At 45.1% G+C, this 19,441-nt stretch overlaps 1 protein-coding gene across 1 annotated transcript in view; it reads right to left on the bottom strand.

Annotated features, from left to right (window-relative positions):
- The window catches only part of LOC115478333 (galactose-3-O-sulfotransferase 2-like), a 195,174-nt gene that overhangs the window by 104,195 nt on the left and 71,538 nt on the right, over positions 1 to 19,441 (bottom strand). The window contains exon 2 of the mRNA XM_030215637.1: positions 12,343 to 12,625. Within this exon, the coding sequence (XP_030071497.1) occupies positions 12,343 to 12,625 (283 nt within the window). The remainder of the gene's footprint in view (positions 1 to 12,342; positions 12,626 to 19,441) is intronic.

Below are 19,441 nucleotides of genomic sequence, written 5' to 3'. Positions count from 1 at the left end.
CACACTCGCTTGGTCTCATACACTCACTCTCACAGAGAATCTGTGTCTCACACACACTCTCTCGCACACACACACACTCTCACAAACACACTCACACCCAGACTCACTCTCTCTCTCTCTCATACACACACACTCACACTTTCACTCTGTCTCTCACACAGTCACTCTCACATACACTCTCCTAAACATACACACTCCGAGGAAAACCTTGCTAGCGCCCGTTTCATTTGTGTCAGAAACGGGCCTTTTTTACTAGTATATATATATATAGTTTTCGGAAATCACTGAAGACCTTCCTCTTCATCAAAGCATACCGCAACAATTCATCATATAAACCCTAATGCAATACCACTTTTTCTCTTCATACTTGACTGATCAACTTAACTATGTTACTTATTTATTTTTATTTATTTGCATTTGTATCCCACATTTTCCCACCTATTTGCGGGCTCAGTGTGGCTTACAATACATTGTAAATGATGGAAGTGCAATTGGTTGCAGTACAATTATGGGTTACATTGTGAAGAGTTATATAAGACAGAGTAAATTCAGGATATTATTAGGTGATAGAACAGTGGAATATAACAGTGGTGAGTTCAGAGGGGGACAAAACTTATGTTCTTTGTGTATTACCACTTGTATCTCTTACTCTGGTATGGCATCCGCCATCTCGGAACAATGTAAGCCATATTGAGCCTGCAAATAAGTGGGAAAATGTGGGACGCAAATCTCTCTCTCTCTCCATTTAAGTGCACGTCAGATAAGAGCATGCTCTGTTTACCTGCATGCCGTACTTCGGTCCCGTTTTTGGCACCATCAATTTCTATGGGGACAAACTTCGTTTTAGCGCACCACTGATAAGTACAAGATTCACTTATATGCATGGTTCAAGACCGATCCTCTGCAGGAAAGACTCCGCATAAGAGCGTGCATGGAATATGGAAGCCGATTGGCGCGTGACAGCCAACGAGATTTCAAATTTACTGCCTCTTTAACTGCCACAGGCAGAATAAGTGAAAGAATGTTGTTAGGGCGTACACCGGGGTCGGCGTTGCGGCAGAACTGTAAGACTTTAACACTGGCTGAACAAATAGAAGTTCTTTAAAAATTAGAAAACAAAAAGTCAAGCATCTATTGCTAAAGAATATGGTGTCAATCCCAGTCAAATTTCACGTGTCTTGAAGCAGAAAGACCAGCTTCTGGAAGACTGGCAAAACAATACAAATCCACACCGTAAACAAAAATGGATGGGAAAGGCTGAGGAGGTAGAAGATGCTCTTCTTCCGTGGTTTTCTCGAGTCTGGAGCAGACAGTTTCCTGTCAGTGGTTCACTGTTTATGGAGAAAGTTAACAAGGTAGCAGAAAGTCTTGGACTGACTGAATTCAAAGCCACTGTTGGAAAGACGGAAGGAGAGGAACAACATAAAATTCAAGAAACAGCATGGTGAGAAACAAGACACTGATGACTTTGGTGCTGAAAATTGGGTTGTTTCAGTTCTTCCTACCATCTTGAATGAGTTTGCACCTCGTGACATTTTCAATGCTGACGAAAATGGTCTCTACTGGCGAGCGATTCCTGATGGAACACTTGCATTCAAACATGCCGAAACTACTGGAGGTAAAACATCGAAGGACCGAATGACAATCCTCCTTTGCTGCAATATGGATGGGAGCGAGAAGTTGGAACCACTCATCATTGGAAAAAGCAAAGAGCCCTGTTGCTTCAAGAAAGTTAAGCTACTTCCTGTGTCATACGAGGCTAACACAAATTCATGGATGACTGGGGAAATTTGGAAGCAGTGGCTAAAGAAGTTAAACACTAGAATGCGGGCACAAAAGCATCAGATTTTGCTGCTTTCTGATAACTGTGCTGCACACAGGGATGTCGTCAGGCTGTCTAACGTCAAGGTGGTCTTCCTGCCACCAAACACTACCTCTCTGATCCAACCTATGGATCAGGGCATAATAGCCAATTTCAAACAACATTATCGGGCTCTTGTGCTACGTCGTCTGATGAGCGTTATGGATGACCAGACTGGCAAGGACAAATGTGCTGTTGAACTGGCTCGTAATCTATCACTGTTGGATTCCCTACATATGCAGAAAGAAGCCTGGAATCATGTTACACAGGCAACCATTGTGAACTGCTACAAGCAGGCAAGCTTTGTTAAGGATGTGGAGAGGGACGAAACAGGTGCAGCTGTTGCAAACGCGTCAGATGAAGAGGTTATTGACATCCCAGATGGTTTTACTGAAGAGGAGTTCCATCATTACGTAGCTGTTGATTACGATCTACAAACAGCTTAAGACAGCACTGATGTTTAGGTATGCTCCTACACGCAGGCAACAACGGCTGATGATGGAACAGATGAAGAAATGAGCAGCGAGGCACATGCTGATGAAATTCAACAACCTCCTCCTGTCACTTTTGCGTGCTGTAGAGTCTCAACTCCGTGCGGGCCTATCTGGAGGCCACTGGATGTCAGTGCTATGACAGTTTTTACCGTCTGGCAGACGTAGTCTATGGAACTCACAGACCCAAGAGTGTACAGAGGACTATAACTAACTGATTACTTCAAGCCAGCCTAATGTCAGTTAACTGAGACTGTATACTGTACATATAATAAACAGTACTGTACATATGTTTATCAGATGTCAAGCGTCTTTGGGTCACAATGGTTAAGTACACGCATTTCTTTGGTCCCAGACCCTTGCACTTAAGCGGATTGCACTGTATATCTATATATATATCTATATATATCTCTCTCTATATATATATATATGCTTCACAATAAATCATATCCAAACTGATGAATACAACCATATCTCTCAATATACTTTTAAAATGCCAGAATTAAAAACAAACTGAATAATTAAGTGGAGGAGTGGCCTAGTGGTTAGAGCACCAGTCTTGCAATCCAGAGGTGGCCGGTTCAAATCCCACTGCTGCTCCTTGTGATCTTGGGCAAGTCACTTAACCCTCCATTGTCTCAGGTACAAACTTAGATTGTGAGCCCTCCTGGGACAGAGAAATATCCAGTGTACTTGAATGTAACTCACCTTGAGCTACTACTGAAAAAGTTGTGAGCAAAATCTAAATAAATAAATAAATAATAATTCCATACATATAATAATAATAATAATAACCACTAAATTCATAAATATATCAAACAGACTAAAGCTTAAAACCTTCATCATATAAAGTACAAAAATGCTTAATGGAGAACAAATGACACATTCATGAATATATCAATCAGACAAAATAAAAACTACATGTAAAATACAAAAATAATAAAATGCATAATGACAACGTATAAGAAAACATGACAAATATATTTCTAAAAATAATTAATATAACATCTCTCAAATATGTACAAAATGGAAAGCATTACATAAATATAATCCAAAATTTATGACATAAATAAACTTATAAAAATGATTAATAAAACATTTTTCTCAATTACTTAAAAAAACAAATCGTTCCATACATATAATAAAAATATAATAAAAAGCAAAAACAAAAGATAGGACACCTACCTACTCAATGATCCTTACTATAAATATCGTATAATAAATGTTTGTTCCAGTAAATTCTACTGAAAGAAAATAATATAAAAATGAATAAAATTGAAACAATAATAATAATAAAATTGAATTCACTCACATGCTCAGGATACAAAAAAAATTTGAAATATCTCACATGTTCAGAGTACAAAAAAACCAGCACAAACCATATTAAACAGAGGGCAACCTAGAATAAAAATAGAAATAACCAAAACTAGAACAAAAGTCAATCATATAAAAGTGACAGAATATTCCTAGGTGTACCTGCCAACATACACGAATATTCCTACGTGTACCTGCTTATACATACTGAATGATTATAATTACAAACTCAATATACATATTTGAATAAAAATAGAAAACATACATAAGAAGCTTCTACTTAACTCTACTGCAGTACAAAAATCTGCTAAATCATAGTAGCTTATAAATAAGACGATACACTTCAAACGGTAACGTAGATCCTGCTATGTGGTTTATAGTACCGTAAGCAAGTAATAGGTCTGCCGAAAAGAACTCATATACTGAAGTCCCAAAGCTATAGACAAGGGGTAAAAGAGACTTACATCTACTAACCATCATGTATCCTTCCGTCCCAGTGATGGCTGGAAAAAACAGCAAAATCTAACTGCAACGAAATATATGCGTAAGCTATGGGTCAAAGTGCAAAGTAAAATGCATGCCAAAACTGTTAAATGACCAAATAGAACAGAAAAGCTGGCTAAAAAATGCTTAAGAAAAAACCTATAAAAGTTAAAAGAGGTTGGTCTATATCCATAAAAACAAAAACTAATGATAAAAAAAATAAAAAAGGTGTTACAAACCACAAAAAAATATATATTAAATACCATTATGTAAGTATCAAAAATGAGAATGAGATGTCCTAACAATAGCAGCCTGATCAAAGAACTACAGAGAGGTCTGTCTCCATATTAAGACCAGTCTCAAGATCAAAGATGAGTTGCTGTTCTTTGCATAAAAGTTGACTATCGGCCCACCTCTCCATGTTCATTTATAAACAAATAGTATACAGAAACAGTAATCTTCAAACTTGTGTCCCAAAGTAGTTGAATGTTCCACCAATGGTTTGTCAAGCAATTTACATTTCAATGCGCTCTTATGTTCAATCACCCGAATATTAAATTTTCTCTTGGTTTTACCTATATATGCTAAACTGCATGGACATAAGGCTGCATAAATTACATTAGTGGTTTTATAGTTCGAATATTGATTTAGATATATTTGTTTACCAGAAGATGGAATATAAAAAAACCTTTGTTCACATATTAACTGTATAGACTGAACATGATCCACATGGGAAATGTCCTATTGGTAAATTCCTTAATGGAGTTACATAATTGGGTAGTGCTGATGGGACAAGCAGATCTCTAAGATTCTTTTTAAACATGTTTGTACTTTATATGACGAAGTGTTTAGCTTTAGTCTGTTTGATATATTTATGAATTTATGTATTTAGTGGTATTTATTATTATTATTTTTATATGTATGGAATTATTAGTTATTTATGTATTTAATTATTCAGTTTAAGTTTTTAATTCTGGTATTTTAAAAGTCTATTGAGAGATATGCTTTTATTCATCAGTTTGACTGGATATGATTTATTGTGAAGCACACATACATATACATATACATATATAGAGAGAGAGTTATATATATGCTCTAGATTTTATATATTTTTTATATATATATGATTTTTTGTCATGGTGTTATGGTACTTTCAGCTGTTCTTTGTTTTAAAGTATTTTATCTCTGTTTTTAATTTGTTTATATGTTTTATTCAATTTTTATAGCCCCTGATGCAGCCCTGCTGGATAAAACATGGCCTGTGTCGGCAGTATACTCTATATATTAGTTTATTAATAAAGCTTGTTTACGTATACCATTGATCTGCTTCGTTGTTTTCCTCATTCAATTTGAGTCTCATAATTTTGGACCAAGCTACAATCTCATTTATATAGAATTTTAATTTAGAATGAAATGTCTCAATAGCGGTATCTACTGGACATTAAATTCTGGATACATTGGAATATCAGACATATAGAAAAACACAGAAAAACATCAGCTCCATAGGTGTGAAATAATGAAATACATCAAAGTAAATATAGCTTTAGTAAGGAATGTAAATGCAGAAAGTGAATTTCTAGGGGGGAAAAAGCAATCTCCGAAAGTCTTTCATAGTTCAATAGTTGTAGAAATGTCATGTGTTTCATGGATAGAATAATGGGCCATAAGAACAAGAGAGTAGCCATACTGGGTCAGACCAATGGTCCATCTAGCCCAGTATCCTGTTTTCCAAACAATGGCCAAACCAGGTCACAAGTACCTAGTAAAAACACAAATCGTGGCAACACTCCATACATATAGCCAGATGACGTCACGATCTACATCCCGTTCAAACATGATCTAATGGAAATCACCAACGACATCAACAAAAGCTTCCAAATCATGCATTCATGGGCGGATGCATTTCAATTGAAACTTAATGCAGAAAAAACACAATGTCTCATACTTACTTCACAACACAACATAAATATATTCACCACTATAACCACACCAATCTTTTCCCTTCCAGTATCAAACACTCTGAAAATTCTTGAGGTTACCATCGATCGAAATCTTACACTTGAAAGTCATGTGAAGAACACAACTAAGAAGATGTTCCACTCATTATGGAAACCTAAAAGAGTAAAACCATTCTTCCCAAGAGCCATTTTTCGCAACCTGGTACAGTCAATGGTGCTGAGTCAACTCGATTACTGCAAATACCTCTATTCCGGCTGCAAAGAACAAATCATCAAGAAACTTCAAACAGCCCAGAACACTGCAGCCAGACTCATATTTGGAAAAACAAAATACGAAAGTGCAAAACCACTAAGAGAAAAAAGCTACACTGGCTGCCACTTAAAAAAGATCTGCACATTAGTTCATAAAATCATTCATGGAGATGCCCCAGCCTACATGTCAGACCTTGTTGATTTACCACCCAGAAATGCTAAAAGATCAGCCCGCACATTCCTTAATCTACACTTCCCCAGCTGTAAAGGACTGAAATACAAACTAACACATGCGTCCAGCTTTTCATACATGGGCACGCAGCTGTGGAATGCCTTACCATGTAACTTAAAAACAATTTACGAACTAACCAACTTTCGCAAATCTCTGAAGACATGTCTCTTCAATAAGGCATATCACAACATCGATCAATTATTGTAAATGCAACACATCATCACTTTACCTTTTATTCTAACTGGTTTCTTTCTATGCCTATTATCCTATTCTGGCCTATCCTAGGTACAAATCAAAGTAGGGTATACACAAAAAGTAGCACACATGGGTTGTCTTGTTGGGCAGACTGGATGGACCGTGCAGGTCTTTTTCTGCCGTCATCTACTATGTTATTCTCTATGCAACTCCAAATGTAACTTTTTTACTCTGGAATGGCGAACATTGTAAGCCACATTGAGCCTGCAAAAAGGTGGGAAAATGTGGGATACAAATGCAACAAATAAAAATAAATAAAATAAATACTACAAATCCCAGGGCAAGCAGTTGCTTTCCTTGTCTGTCTCAATAACAGACTATGGACTTTTCCTCCAGGAATTTGTCCAAACCTTTTTTAAACCCAGATACGCTAACTGCTATTACCACATCTTCTGGCAAAGAGTTCCAGAGCTTAACTATTCATTAACCGTTCCTGGCCAGTTAAATGGTTTTAAATATTGGCCAGCTTGTGTACAGCTGAAATAGTGACACTGATGAATATGCAAAGATACGAGGCTGAAGAACCTCTGATACTATGAAGCTGAAGATTAACCATTACTGTGAATCAAAGGCGATATCATGCAGGAGAAAAATTACAGCAGATTCTGAGAATCTGAATTGCCGGTTCCCCTATGAAGTTAAAACAGAGCTGACACTGTCTTTTCATATTCAACTGGCCTTGCAGAATGACCTGTGTCGTAGTCTGTCAGATAAAACTTCTCAGTTCTAGCTGCAATTTGGTTTAACAAAGACACAATTCTGTGAGGAAAAAAACACAGGTAATTCTGAGAGAAAAAGGAAAGGTAATTCTGTGAGGAGATTCTATGACATGAAACACAAGAGATTCTGAGAGAACCCCAGAGAGTCTTGCGGCAGTGTATTGCTAGAGGCTTCCTGCTGTACCTCAGAATTTCCTAAAACATACTGACACCAATCTGAAATGCAGAGTCCTTTTGTGTAACTTTCCTGAACAACCAGACAGAAAAGGAAATAGTATGGCTTGCTATTTCTGAAGATGAAGCTAAAGACAGCAGTGAGAAAGGGAAATGGTGGGGAAAGAAGGAAAGGGACACCTCTTAGTATTGTCTTCAGGCTCAATCCATCTCCAATAGAGAGCTCCCCTCACTCAACTGGACTACAGTAAACACTGAACCAGGAGCTGGCCTCTAATTATATCTTACTCAAACTGAAGCACCTCAACCCCAAGAACGCTTCATGGAGAAAGGAGGAGTGGCAGAAAAATGGAGGCTTGGACACCACCAAGTGCTCCCTAATGAACCTCCCTGAGATATGGCTTTATCATATATACTGAGAAGGTGTCATGTCTGTGGCCGTGACCACCCTCAGACTTACCTTATTCCTGGGGGTCAGCTTCCTAGCTGGCTCCTGTTTCTTCTGTCCTTTCTGAGCTAGCTCTGGCTCTCTGTGCTGGCTGCATCCTGCAGCATGACACTAATTGCCTCATTATACTGCACCTGTGGGTGTTGCCTGGGTTAGCTCTCTCTCTCTCTGTGTGCTGGCTGCTTCCAGCATGACTCTAATTGCTTCACTACACTACACCTGGGTGTGGGAAGCCTCTCTGTGTTTCACTGTGCTTTCTGCCTGTTCTGTGGTTTGTGCCTGAACAGCCTCCGTAGTTGCTTAGAGATTGCTGCAGCTGTGCCTTTGGTGTTGAAGGGCTTTATTAAGCACTTAGAGGCAGATGCACTAAAGCTTAATGAGCCTTTAATGACCCTCCAACGAGGAAAATTTGATCCGTTGCATGCATCAAAGGGCTTTTACCGAGGAAGCCAGCAGCTAACGAAAACGGAATGGAGATGAGCAATTAGTGTGAAAACCCCATTGAAACGAGATGCACTAACCTTTTCCGATTGCCTTTACGCAGGAAAAAGGCAGGAAATCTAACGAGAGGTCTGGACCTCTCGTTAGGACAGCTCTGTGCCAGGAAAAATAGTAAAGTGAAAAAACAAACAAACTGTGAGCCAATCCCAGCGCATTAGCAGAGCTAATAGCGCTGTGATTGGTCAAAAGGAAACGGAAAGGCACAATCCATAAACAGAAGCCTCTACAAACCCCAAGGAGTTCAAAAATATTTTTTTTCTAGGCATGCATCCCCGTCCTCAGACTGCAAACAAAACACACATTGCTTAGAAGGAGAAAAAATAAAGGCTTCATCATCTGTCTCTCGATCAGCAACAGAGAACATAAACTTAGAAGGTGGGCTGGGGCACGAGTTGAATGCCAAGACATTATTGAAGAATTCAGAAATTGATTTTCAGGTTTTATTTTCATGGCAATAAATCCAGGGGCAGGAGGAAGAAATGGTCCCCAGAACTTCATGCCACTCTTTGCAAGATCTTTCAACCCTGTTTTCGCACAGCCCCGGCCCCCTCCCTTCCTCACTACTCTGTCTCCCCTCAGCTCCGCCTCCCGACATCCTCCGCCCTGTGCCCTGCCCCCTCGGGGTCGTCGCCACCATTCCCCCCCTCCACCGGGCCCCCCTCCCTGTTACCGGGCCCGTGCAGCACCTCTCTCCTCTGTCCGAAGGCGCTGCACGGGCAAGAAGAAAAGCTGATGCCTGTCTTCGCACAGCTTCGGTCGCGCGTCTCTCTCCTCCTGCGCCCGCCCCTGTCTGACGTCAGTAACCTACGTAGGTTACCGACGTCAGATAGGGGCGGGCCCAGGAGGAGAGAGACGCGCGACAGAAGCTGGGCGAAGGCAGGCATCAGCTTTCTTCTTGCCCGTGCAGCGCCTTCGGACAGAGGAGAGAGGCGCTGCACGGGCCCGGTAAGAGGGAGGGGGGCCCGATGGAGGAGGGGAATGGCGGCGACGACCCCAAGAGGGGACGGGGCACAGGGCGGAGGATGTTGGGAGGCGGAGCTGAGGGGAGACAGAGTAGTGAGGAAGGGAGGGGGGCCGGGGCTGCTAAAGGTATGTTTGCTTTTAATTTAGAATGCAGGGGGAAGTGGGGGAGGGGGGAACGGCAACCTCAGGTGGGGGGGGCAAGGACGGCCATACAGGACGCTCCTGATGAGCGCCTTTGCCCCCTCCCGACCCTTTTGTTATTTTTGTTTTGATTTGGGAGCCATGTGCTTGTGTTTTGACTGTTTGTGGCATGCGCAGAGCAGCTAACAACGCTTGGCTGCTCTGCGCATGATTTGGGGGCCGATTAACAATGTGTATTGTGATTCTTTGATACATTGTATGTTTCAATACCGATCTCAGCATGTGTGACTTTTTTTTTTGGTGCATTCTTCGTTTTTTGCCTTTGCATTGCCTTAGGTCCTGAGGTTAGTGTGCTGGTTGCACAGTTAGTTTTCCTTGTCTTTTCTTGTGGGCTTCCAGCCCTTCTGCTTTGCGAGTTACTATCACCTGTGGGCCTTGCTTTCTGGCCCTTCTGTGTTTATTGCTCTGTGGGCTTTCAGCCCTTCTGTGTTTATTGCTCTGTGGGCTTTCAGCTCTTCCATGTCTATTGCTCTGTGGGCTTCCAGCTCTTCTGTGCCCATTGCTCTGAGGGCCTCCAGTCTATCTGCGTAGATCCCTTTTACCTGTGGGCTTCCAGGCCTTCTGGGTGTATTACTGCGGCCTGGGGGTTTCCAGCCTTTCTGTGGGCTTCTAGCCTTTCTGGGTGTATCTCTCTGACCTGCAGGCTTTCAGCCTTTTTGTGTTTATTATTCTCTGTGGGCTTCTAGCCTTTCTGTTATCCCTGTGCAGTGGTGCTGCTCCCTGTCTGAGGTTGGTCAGCGGCTGATGCTGCAACCATTTCTCTCCTTTCTATCTGTTAGCTACTGTAGCTCCAGTCTACCCTTCCTCTGGCAAGCGTAGCTGTCATTCCCATTCCCTTGAGCTTAGCTTGTATGTAGCTCCTGTGTCCTCTTCCCTGCCTGTCTGCATTGCTTTAGCCTAGGTACCTGGGAGCACCGCTGGATCCTGACTCCGGTTGTTCCTGTTGCTGGTTCCAGTTCTGGTTTTCCTGTAAGCCCTACCGGCTGCTCGAACCTGAGGGCTCAACCCTCGGGGAAAGGCAGCTAAGCGTAGGTGAAGCCTACTCCAGTGTGTTCCGGTCCGGTGCGTTCCAGTCCCGAGTGTTCCAGTGCAGGGCTCCAGTCCGGGGTTCTAGTCCAGCCTTGTCTCTTCTCTGCTCCGAAGGTGATCTTGCCTGCCACTGCTGCTCCTCGGCCGTGGTCCAAGGACTCACGTACCCAGGGTTCCCAGGGAAGAAGCCTGACAGAATGCCAAGGTCCTCGAGAACACGACAGAAGGGATATAGCTCAACTTAACACATTGGCAATGGTTCAGGAGCCAATAAAAGCCTTTACATCCCAGGAACTGCAAGGTGTGCCATCACCGTCTGCTGGTGACAAAGAAATACCAAGTGTTTCAGGGATGCATGATATCCATAAGATGCGGATCATGAAGAACTACTTTCTCTGTCTCCATCTGCTGATCAATGGGCATAACCCACAAGTTTGGACTAATCTGTGGGATGTTATGGAAGCCGACGCATGCTTATATTATATAACATAATTTTTGCGCCCAGATGCTGTTATAGGATTAGCTCTAACCACACGATACTGGGATGCCTAACTCTTGACACCAATTTATGGAATTGCCACCAATATGTTTTTTTGGCTTCCCACACCTTCACTGGAAGCCAGCTTCAGACAGCCAAAAGTTTTTCTGTGAAGAAATATTTACTTGTATTATCCTGAGTCTACGTCATTCAAACTCTTCATGAGTCTTTGTTGTTTAACTTTCTAAGTAGGTTTTAACTTCTTAGACTTTGTGCCTCTGAAACTCAAACTTATAAATCATACTATATAAAACACTAATCTAGCAGGGACAACCAATCATCTTCCATTTAGAGGGATGAATGCATATTTTGGTTTTCAAATTCATTTAATCCAATAGATTTCATGGGGCTTTAAGATATATCCTATCTCTGCGTACATGTTCCAAAATATCATGACTAAAAATATTTTAAAGTTACCTACCTTATCTACTATAATAAAACTCACCCTCAACGTTCTGAGGACACTGAGCTCTGACTTCCTTCAAAAAATGTTCGAAGGTTCGTGGTGGTGAAGCCACCAAAATCACTCCGGGCCCCGCCCTCAAGGGCGGAGCAATGGCAGAACAATGAAGGGGTTGGCAGGGAGGGAGGCGGGGGGGTGGGAAATCACTCCGGGCCCCGCCCTTGAGGGCGGAGCAATGGCAGAACAATGAAGGGGTTGGCAGGGAGGGAGGCGGGGGGGAATCGCTCCGGGCTCCGCCCTCGCATCAAACATCATAACGTTGGCGGCGGAGCAATGCCAGAACAACGAAGGGGTTGGCCAGGGAGGGAGGGAGGGGGGTGTTGGCGACGAAAATCCTTGCTAGCGCCCGTTTCATTTGCTCTGAAACGGGCTTCTTTTACTAGTAATATAATAATTATCCTTTAAAATGCAAAGAGCTCATTTTCACACTGTCACTCTAATTTTCCAGCATGAATCTTACCTCTGTGAGGTCAAACCTCAGGTGATTACAGATCACATTGTGCTTTTGCCGAATGCTAGGGAACCCCTCAACATACTCTGCTTTGAATGGCCGAGGATAGTGAAATATATGCATCTTTGATACTGGAAGAGCCACAGTAAGGTTGTGATTTTCAATGAAACGGTACAGGATGTTTAGAACAGTGCTGCTGGCAGTTTTGTGTGTCTTCAGGAACATGATGTTCATCACAGGATAGCAAGGCGTTGGATTCATAGGAGAAATTTCTAGCAGCTGATTCCAGTTTCTGTAGATCAATGAGGTACATAGTATGAGTAAGAGGAGCCAACATCTGCACTGTACAGCAAGCAAAAACATTATCACATAGGCCAGCATATTCCTATTGGTCATGTGAACGGTGATGTTCAGCAGCATTGTAACAGAAATCTTGTGGTTATTGTCAACCATAGGATGATTGGCCTAATAGTTTTTTTGGTAGGTTGCCAAATAACCACCAAGCTTCAGATCTGATGGCCTTTAGTTTACTGTTACCCAACATGTTTGTAATAGGTATTACCTGTGTTAGCTGTATCTAATGGTTAGAGCAGCAGGCTGACAATCAGTGAAGCCAGGATTGAAATCCCACTGCTGCTCCTTGAGATCTTGGGCAAGTCATTATTGCCCTAGGTACAATCTTAGAGTGTAAGCCATAGACAGGAAAATATTTAGTGTACCTGAATGCAGTGGCGTAGCCAGACAGCCAGTTTTGGGTGGGCCTGAGCCCAAAGTGGGTGGGCACAAAATTTTCTCTGCTCCGCCCTACCTCCACCTCAAAATATAAATACTTTAGGTAATGAGGATCCTCAAGCTCAGTCAGCTGAAGACTTTCTCTGAAGGTGGCCAGAACTCGCTTTTACCAAGCTTGGCAGGCAGCAGCAATGACCCTAAGCCACTGATGCCAGCACCCCACACATGCTTAGCTGTCGATGGCTCTAGGATGCTGTTGCCAGAGCTTGGTAGAAGGGAGTTCTGGCCGCCTTTGGAGGAGGTCCTTAGCTGGGGATGTCTGGGAATCCTCACCAGCTATACAGCAAGGGTTAGGACTGGTGTTAGACCTGCTTGGGCCCTGGTCAGAAAATAAAGGAGGGCTCCCCTCCCTGATTCCCTCACCTCTTTGCCTCCCTTCCAATTTCCCCCCTGCCATTACTATCACACCAACAGAACCTCACCAAATACAGAACAAGGGATCACAAATTAGAAATAAAAATATTTAGACAAAAATTGAAAAGGAACCCCAAGAAGTTAAACATAGCATTACTGCAACACTGGAGACACAAAACATGCATTTCCTTTTCTACAGAACACAATACAAAGACATTTCCTATGCACATTTCCAAAAGCTAACATATTCCATTTAAAACATTCGAAATAAAATGCTTTGTTTCTACCTTTGTTGTCTGGACATTTTATTTTTCCATCTTGCTGGTTCCAATTTCTCTTTTCTGCTTTCCTCTCTGCCGTCTGCTAATCTTCTTCAAGCGGCTGTAGTCCATTTGTCTTTTCTCCTCTCTCCTGTCTGTTCCCTCACTATTCCTGCCTCTGACATGTTGATCATTCCTTTGTAGCTCTTTTCTGCCTCTCTCTCACCCTTCTTTGTCTCCTTTTTACTTTTCAACTACCTATCAAATTTCCATCTTCTTCTTTCATCCACTAGCTCTCCCATTCCCCATCTCTACTTTCTTGCTCTCCCATTCCCCATCTTACTCCTCTCCATCTCTACTTTCTCTTTTTATCTTTAATCTACTTCCCATTACCATATTTCTACTCTCTGTAATCACTATCTCTCATTCATTTCCTTGCCCTCTCCCACAGGGTTCCACCATTTCCATCATCTTCTCCCTCCACCCTTCTAACCAGCATCTGATCCCCTCCCCACCCCACCATGGTAGCCTTATATTTTCCTGCTCCTTCTCTCTTCATTCCTGTTAAATAGTAATAGTAGTAGTCCTCTCCCCCATGGCACAGCATTTCCCCCCCTCACCACCTATTGTGTACCTCTCATCCACCCCCATGTCTATCTCCCCCTCTCATTCCCACTGTCCAACGTCTCTCTCCCCTTCCCATACAGCATATCTACCTTCCTCCCCTCTACCAGCATGTCTAACATTTCTCCCTTCCCTCCACCCCTATGCCCACCATTTTGCCCTCCTCTCTACCCCTATGTTTAACATTTCTCCCCCTCTCACTACCTATCCCCTCTCTATGCAGCATGTCTCCCTCTCCTCCACCTCATATGCAGCCAAGACTTCTCCCTTCCTGACCCCTCCACCCCTTTACTGGATCTCTCCCTTCTTCCCCATGCAGCTTCTCCCCCACCCACCATGCCTCACCATTCCATCTTCCCTCCTCCCTGTGCAGCATCTTTCCTTCCATCTTCTTCCCTCCCCCATCCAACATCTTTTCCCCATCATCCCTTCCCCCGTTGCGTGCCATAACTTTCACCCCATCTTCCCTCACCCTCACCGGCCTGCCCAGCAGCGATTCCGATCGCACGCAGCTTCTTCGGCTCGCACACGCTGCCTGCTGGCTGCCGCTCAAATCTTGCAGCTACTAAGCAGCAGCGCTAACCCGGAAGCCTCTCCTGTGAGCTTCTGGGTTAGCGCTGCTGCTTAGTAGCTGCAGGGAGATTTGAGCGGCAGCCGGCAGGCAGCGTGTGCGAGCCGAAGAAGCTGCGTGCGATCGGAATCGCTGCTGGGCAGGCCTGCGAGGGTGAGGGTGAGGGAAGATGGGGGTGAAAGTTGCGGCACGCCACAGGGGAAGGGACGATGATGGGGACCGGAGCCTCCAGAATCGCTGTGCTGCTGGGCGGGCCTGACCCCAAATTGGGTGGGCCCAGGCCCACCCGGGCCCGCCCGTGGCTACGCCCTTGCCTGAATGTAACTCACCTTAAGCTATCACTTTGAAAGGTATGATCAAAATCAAAATCCAGTATTAGGCATATTGTGAAGTAATACAAAACTCTGTCATTCAGGCCTTATAGAGCAATTCTACCATACCATATCAGTAACTTCCACGAGTCACACAAGTCTCTAGCTTGGAAGGCAGCACTGTAAACACTGCAGTAGGTACTCAAATACTGGAAAACTAAACAAACCTAATAACTACAGATTGATCCTCCACAGACATACAGTGCTAAAAATACTTGATCTCTTTCACACACATGGAATCTCAGCAAGTCTGAGTAATCACAAACTAAAGATAGAAATATGTAGACAAAAATTAAACTGAACTCCCAAGAAGCCAGACACTGCACAACCAGATAAAGAGAAACAGTGATGCATGACCCCTTCTACTGTGCAAAATATAAAGAAGCAGGTGTAGATTTCAAAAATTGACATATGCTACAGATAAAGAGAAGTAGTGATGCATGTCCCCCTGTACTGTTCAAAACATAAAGTCGGTGTAAATTTTAAAAATTGACATATTCTAATCATAAGGTACTAACATTTTATTGGATTAATGGTGTGGAGGGGCATTTTCAGTAAGTCTGTGCTAAAAATGTCCAAAAATCGAGTAGTGAACATAACCATTTTTGAACCTGAAAAAGTCTACCTTGGTTTCTAAACATTTGTGCTCATTGCGTTCTTCTTTTGGGACCATTTTGGAGAAAAACAAATCCAAGAGAAAAACACCCCAAAACCAGCCATTGAGATGTCTGGGGGGCCATCATTCTTAGTAGACCGGCCACACAGACATTCCAGCAGAGCAGTGGGGCAGTCCAGGGGACACTGCAGTGGACATCACATAAAAGGTCCCAGGTACTCATCTCACCATAACACCCTTATTTTGTATAGTGAGCCCTCCAGGAACACAGAAAAAAAAACTGCTGTACCTCACTGTCAGTGGTGTGCTGGAGCCGGCTCGCACCCACCCACCCATGTCCAGCAACCCTCGTCGCCCCCCTGCCCTCCTCTCCTCCATCTGCCTTCTTCCAGCCCTCCCCACTCCCCTGGTCGTCCATCTTCCGTCTGCCCTCTGCAGCTGTGCTCCCCGATAGTAGCCCTGGTTTCCTTCTTGCCCCGCCGCCCTGCCTTTAAAATTTTTATTCCATATCATCAAGCTGATCAATCCATTGACTGGAGGGTTGTGTCCATCTACCAGCAGGTGGAGATAGAGAGCAAACTTTTGCCTCCCTATATGTGGTCATGTGCTGCCGGAAACTCCTCAGTATGTTCTCTATCTCAGCAGGTGGTGGTCACACACAGCAGCAGCTCTGGCTAGGCCTCCAAGCCTAATTTTTAGGTTTTGTTGAGTGCCTGGGGTTGAGGGCTCTTTTGAGCAAGTGCAAACCTGGTGGTGCCAGGTCCCTCCTTTTCTCCCCCCTCCCGCTGGCTCCGTTAAAAAAAAAAAAAAAAAAAAAAATTTTTAAACGTCCTTAAAGGCGTTTATTTCGACGTTTATTTAAACGTTCATTGCAGCTACTCACTGGGACACCAGTTCGTTACAGCTCGGAGCGGACAGCAGGTAATTTTTACCTTTTTATAGCGGGCAGGGGGTTCCCCGATTCTTCTCCTCGTGGCATATGGCGTCGGAGGGCGAGGGCGCAAACGCTCCCCGGATCGCTTGAGCGCTTCTAGAGGGGATGCGGGGGTCTTGCAGTCTGATTCGCCCTTGTTGGGTAACAGTTTCGTGACCGATGAATGTCCCGGTCCTTCCTCCGGCGTGGCGGTTTTTTCCGCCATAAACGCCCATCCCCCGCTCCTCGCCTCCGCCATCTTGGCCGGCCACGCGGCTCGGACGGCTTCTTCGTGGGCCGCCCTTGAGGTTGGAGACATTAATGCCATGAACGCCCTTAATTTGGGCGACGGCACAAAAGCGGCTAAAGTTAAGCGCCGTTCTTCCCGCGCGGCTTCTTCGCGGAGTGTCGCGCCGGACGGCATTTTGGATGCGCAGCATGTCTCTCCCCCGCTCTTGCGAGCGCCGGTTGAGGGTGCGTCTAGGGCTGTTGCCCAAGCTGCGGAAGTGCACAGTCTGGGGGGTTTCTCCCCCGAGTTTGTTTTGCTGCTGCATCAGGCTTTCCTCATGCAAAACGCTGCCCCTGCTCCCTCGTCTGGTAAAGAGGTTGAGGTTCCCAGAGGTAAACGCCCTCGGGTTGATTCCCAGGCCTTGGAGGACTTTGTCTCCTCCGATGTAGATGAGGGCAGCGTGTCTGAGGTCTCCCAACGGTCCTTTGCGGATTCCTTGGAGGAGACGGATCCCCGCTCAGATGGAGCGGATGACCCCTCTGCAGCGCGGCTTTTTAGCCCAGAGGATTTGCCCAACCTGTTGTTACAGGCCATGGACACTTTGAAGATTTCCTCTCCGGAGGACGTCTCTCCCTCAGCCCCTGTTGGCTCTGCCATTATGCTGGGGACAAAGCGCCCGCCTAGAACCTTCCACGTGCATGATGCCATGCACACCTTAATTTCGGCTCAATGGGATGTCCCGGAAGCGAGCCTTAAAGTGGCTAGGGCTATGTCCCGCCTCTATCCTTTGGCTGTGAGTGAACGTGAGGCCTATCTGTGGCCTACCGTGGATTCTTTAATCACTGCGGTGACTAAGAAAACGGCGTTGCCGGTGGAAGGTGGCACGGCCCTAAAGGACGCCCAAGACAGAAGATTGGAGGTGGCCTTAAGGTCGTCCTTTGAGGCGGCTGCTTTAAGTTTGCAGGCCTCAGTTTGCGGCTCCTATGTGGCCAGGGCGTGCCTGACTATGGTGCAGCGGGCTTCCCCCTCGGATCATTCCTTGAGGGCTGATTGGCCGGCCCTGGAATCGGGCTTAGCCTATTTGGCAGACTTGCTGTATGATGTCTTGAGGGCCTCAGCTAAAGGCATGGCTCAGACAATCTCTGCGCGGCGGTGGCTTTGGCTGAAACATTGGTCTGCTGACCACGCCTCTAAATCCCGCCTGGCTAGATTGCCTTTTAAAGGCAAGCTGCTCTTTGGGGTCGAGCTGGACAAAATCGTGACCGATCTCGGCACGTCTAAGGGCAAGAAATTACCAGAGGTCAGGGCTCGGGCTAGTACTCGTCCTGGTACCTCCAGAGGACGGTTGCAGGAAGCCCGTCGGTATCGCCCGGGCAAGTCGGGTTCCTCTGCCCCCTCTTCCTTCAAGAGGAATTTCTCCCCCAAGCAGCATTCCTTTCGCAGAGACCGCCGTCCCGGAGGTGCTTCCTCCGGTCCTCCCCCAGGGTCTCGTACCCAATGACGGGGCCTTGGTCCACGCCCCAGTGCAGATTGGAGGACGGCTGTCCTCGTTTCTGGGCGAGTGGACCACAATAACTTCAGACGCGTGGGTGCTGGAAGTCATCAGAGATGGCTACAAGCTAGAGTTCTGCCGACCCTTAAAAGACGGGTTTGTACTCTCTCCCTGCAAGTCTCCGGTCAAAGCTGTGGCAGTGCAGCAGGCCTTGGACAATCTGATCCGCCTGGGCGCGGTCGTTCCTGTGCCAGAAAGTCAGCTTGGCAAGGGACGTTAGTCCATTTACTTTGTGGTACCAAAGAAAGGAGGTTCTGTCCGGCCTATCCTCGACCTCAAAGGGGTCAATCGGGCCTTGAAAGTGCGGCACTTTCGCATGGAGACTCTCCGCTCTGTTATAGCGGCAGTGAAGGCAGGAGAGTTCTTGGCTTCCTTGGACATCAAGGAAGCGTACCTGCATATTCCCATCTGGCCTCCTCATCAACGCTTCCTGCGTTTTGCAGTCCTGGGACGACACTTCCAGTTCAGAGCCCTCCCATTCGGGTTGGCTACTGCTCCGCGGACCTTTTCCAAAGTAATGGTGGTCATCGCGGCCTTCCTACGAAAGGAAGGGATACAAGTCCATCCTTATCTGGACGACTGGTTGATCCGAGCCCCCTCTTATGCAGAGTGCGGCAAAGCTGTGGACCGGGTAGTTGCTCTTTTGAGCTCCCTGGGATGGATCATCAACTGGGAGAAGAGCCAGCTGCGCCCGACTCAGTCCCTGGAGTACCTGGGAGTTCGATTCGACACCCAAGTGGGCAGAGTGTTCCTGCCAGACAATCGGATTGTCAAACTTCAGGCTCAGGTGGACCAGTTCCTGGGAGCCTCTCCTCTTCGGGCTTGG

This window comes from Microcaecilia unicolor, chromosome 10 (assembly GCF_901765095.1).
Source record: "Microcaecilia unicolor chromosome 10, aMicUni1.1, whole genome shotgun sequence".
Taxonomy (NCBI): Eukaryota; Metazoa; Chordata; class Amphibia; order Gymnophiona; family Siphonopidae; genus Microcaecilia; species Microcaecilia unicolor.
This window is presented reverse-complemented; position numbering and strand designations above follow the sequence as displayed.